Source organism: Molothrus ater, chromosome 2, assembly GCF_012460135.2.
Source record: "Molothrus ater isolate BHLD 08-10-18 breed brown headed cowbird chromosome 2, BPBGC_Mater_1.1, whole genome shotgun sequence".
In the NCBI taxonomy this organism is placed as follows: Eukaryota; Metazoa; Chordata; class Aves; order Passeriformes; family Icteridae; genus Molothrus; species Molothrus ater.
This window is the reverse complement of record NC_050479.2, coordinates 88,700,458-88,703,936: the sequence shown is the minus strand read 5'-3', so window position 1 is coordinate 88,703,936 and position 3,479 is coordinate 88,700,458. Positions and strand designations below refer to the sequence as shown.

General features: G+C 48.6%; 1 protein-coding gene across 1 annotated transcript; it reads left to right on the top strand.

Moving 5' to 3' along the window:
- The first annotated feature begins 597 nt into the window (after positions 1-597).
- LOC118685419 (epidermal differentiation-specific protein-like) lies at positions 598-1,128 on the top strand. The gene has a single exon (XM_036380938.1). The coding sequence runs from the start codon at positions 598-600 to the stop codon at positions 1,126-1,128; it is 531 nt and encodes a 176-aa protein (XP_036236831.1).
- The last annotated feature ends 2,351 nt before the right edge of the window (positions 1,129-3,479 follow it).

Sequence of the window (3,479 nt, the reverse complement as noted above, 5' to 3'; positions counted from 1 at the left end):
CAGCTGACAGCAAGGTAAGAGGCACCCTTGGCACAGGAGAGCTGGAAGGGTTTCTTGGGCAGCTGCTGTGAAATGCAGGCCAAGGGCAGGAGGCTTTAGTGCTGGGCTGAGAGCTGCAGCACAGCCGTGAGGGTCTGCTGTGTGTGTGTGCAGAGACTGAAGGCATCTCTCAGGGCATGAGGAGATGGATGGCTGCTGCAGGAGAGACAAACTCACCAAGGGAGAGGCTGGAGGGGCCAGTGATACACAGTTGTGGGAGGTAACTGGGAGAATTTACATTTACAACTTAATCTTGGGTGTGTACCTAAACCAACAAACACAACTAATTTGAACTCAGTAGTTGTGGGCACATGTCTTGTTTTATGTTTTCCCTCAAAACTGAAATTTCTGTCATGCTCTCACTCCTTTCCAGATGCTGCTATGTTTATATTCTGCTAAAAACTTTGTACTTTTCCTTTTCTGCACCACACTTCCCATAATTTTGTGTCTGGAATATAAAGTCTTCTTACAAGCTCTGCTTGTTTTCTGTCTTCCTTTTGTGCAGGCTGCCATCCAGCTCCTATAGCAAGAAATCTGCACCCCAGAAGTCCTGCAGAGATGGGCAAAATCGTCATTTATGAGCATGCCAACTTCCAGGGCATGTCCAAAGAATTCACCACTGACATTTCCAATCTAAAAGATGCAGATTGGAATGATATTGTCTCCTCAGTGAAAGTAATTGGCCAGCCTTGGGTGGCTTATGAGCATGCAGACTACAGAGGTCGATTTCTGGTGTTTGAGGAGGGAGAATATAGCTTTGTGGGTAAAGAGATGAATGACAAGATCAGCTCTCTGCAGGTGATCACTGAAAATCTGCACAATCCCCAGATCACTCTCTACGAACACATTGATTATCAAGGGAAGAGCAGAATAATAAGAGAAGCAACCAACCTGGCTGCAGGATATGACAATGACATCGTGTCTTCCCACAAAGTCCAGCGAGGTGTCTGGCTGCTGTGTGAGCACAGTGATGGAAGTGGCTTTCAATACCTTGCCCGAGAGCACGAACACTTTCCAAACTACAAGGCAATCGATTTCAACGACAAGCTCTCCTTCCTGCGCCCCCTGCGCCCTGGCTGTGGCTGTTAGAATGCAAATCCGGCAGCGCTGAGAAAAGATGCAGCCCCGGCAAGAAATTTGACACCCGGATCTCCGCCTCTGCTTGTGCTGCCTTTTCCCCCAGTGTCACAGGACCACCGAATGTCAGCGCTCTCTGCTGAGCTGCACTGCAGAGCTGCACTTCTCTATCCTGCCACGCACGCTTCTCCCACCCCACGAATGCAAGAATCATCAGGCTTGATCCTATGAAAGAGTGTCCAAGCTAGAGGAGGCATGCCACATGTGTGAAACCTGTTGTACGCTCAGCTGGCATTGCAGAGTCCTGGCCTATGGAATGTAGAAGCATTGCATGTTGTGTCTGTGGCTAAGTCAAACAGAAAGTGCCAGTGCAGCACCGGCATCACATCCTTTGTCATTTGCATTGCAATGCCCTTGTGCTACTGTGGCCTCTGCCACTGTCTCTAATCCTATTTGTGTTGCTGCCATTAAAGAATCCTTTGCAATCAGCAGTGGGTCTGTTTTGTGCATCTTTGGAATAGATAAATATTGCACTTTCATGCTGAGATGTCTCTGTGTATCCAGAGAATGGGCCCCACAGTCATTTCCAAACCGTTTTTCCTGGTTGTCTCCTGCAGAATTTTGCTTCCTTCTGGTTTAACTGCTCATTAACAGTGGGGTCAGGCTTGACTCAAGATGTCTTGGTGAGCCTGTAGATCATTGCTGATCCTGGCCAAACTCTCACCTGCACATTGTACCTGGCTATCACTTGCTTGGTTGTATCTCAAGGCAGTGATTGTAGCGATGATGCAGTCTTCCACTGCCCTAAATCACATCATAAACAGAAAGGTTTCAGTAATTTCAATTCTTTAATCCTAATGGTAAAACCTGCCTTGTTTTTTAAACCTGTACTAGCCTGATAAGGAAGGAGGAATGACCAGGGATATCAGGACCTGGTCAGTTGTGTGCAAGTTCAGCTGGAAGTGCAGAGTCTCAGCCCTCCTGCAGCAGTGCCTGATGGCAGCTGCACCCCTGAGCTGGGCACTGTGGCAGCTGTCCCAGGGCAGCTCTGCCCTGCAGGGTTCATCTCCCTCTGTGCTTGCCTGCTGTGGGCCCTGATTTCCTTGCCCTGGTCACAGGCAGGAGCTGCACTTGGCCTCTTTGAACCTCATGAGGTGCACACGGTGCCAGTGCTGGAGCTTGCCAAGGTCCCTTTGGATGGTCCCTGAGGACAGTTCTGTCTGTCTGTCTGTGTGTCTGTGGCTGCCATGCCCAGCTGAAGCTGTGCTCCCAGTGCTGAGACTCAGTGCCCCTCTCAGCTCCCTGTGCCTTCCTGCAGCCTCTCTCCTCCTGTTCTCACCCACTGACACAGCCCTGGCCACTTTCCCAACGCTTCCTGTTCCCTCAGCCCCCTGCTGGAAATATTTGCACAGCAGTGCAGTAACAAACCTTGCTGTCCCACACTGCTGCCTCTGCCCTGGCTTCATGACCAGCATGGGACAATATCTGCCCATTCTCCATCCTGCCATCAGCAGCAGCTTGAAGGAGAAAACCCCTGGAGCTTCCTTCCAGCCTAAATTGTTCCAGGAGTCCATACACCCTGCTTGGAATGTGACAGGCACAGCTACCCCTGCCCCAGGGAGGAGTGCAATCCTACAGAACAGCAAAGGAAAGGTTCAAGGAGGGGTATGGATGGGAATGTGTCCAAAACTCTGCATTTACTCTTGCACAGTTTTTTTCTTTCTAATCAGAGACAGTATCCAAACAACTGTAGAAGTGTAGGGTACCAAAAATCCAGCAAAAGATTCTTGTAAGTTTTTCAGTAATAGGAGGATGAAGTAAAGGTGGAAAAGTCTTTGAGCCTTCAATAGAGGGAATTACATTTGACAAAAGGGCAGGTGAGAGCCTGTGGAGGAATGGGGAGGGAAGTCTGAGGTTGGAGAAATAGAGTTCATAAATGTCCAACAAGTAATCCCCAAGGTATTGTACACATGACTTGATGATGACATTTTTTCAAGGAAATTGAACAAATGCAATTAGCCAGAAAGTGACAAAGGTTTTTGAATCTTCCTTAGAATTACTGACAGAAAGATTTATTCTGGAAAAGACCTCCCGAGACCAAGGCCTTTTTCACAGCAAAGATACCACCAAAGGAAAACAGGTTACTCATGGCCATCTTCAAGTGATTTCTGAACAACCACAGGGCTGGACATTCCCCAGGGTCTCTGGCCTCATCAAGCATCAGACTGGACCTGAGGGCACCCTAAGGTCACTTTCAACCTGAATTGTCTTGTGACCCCACAATCCTCCTGCCTTGCAGCATCCCTCAAGCTCACGATTTACGGATCAGGACTGGCAAATCCGAGTATTACCTGAGCTATATT

Bases quoted from the DNA above. Each gene is read 5' to 3' on its own strand.
- LOC118685419 (XM_036380938.1), top strand. From the start codon at position 598: ATGGGCAAAATCGTCATTTATGAGCATGCCAACTTCCAGGGCATGTCC.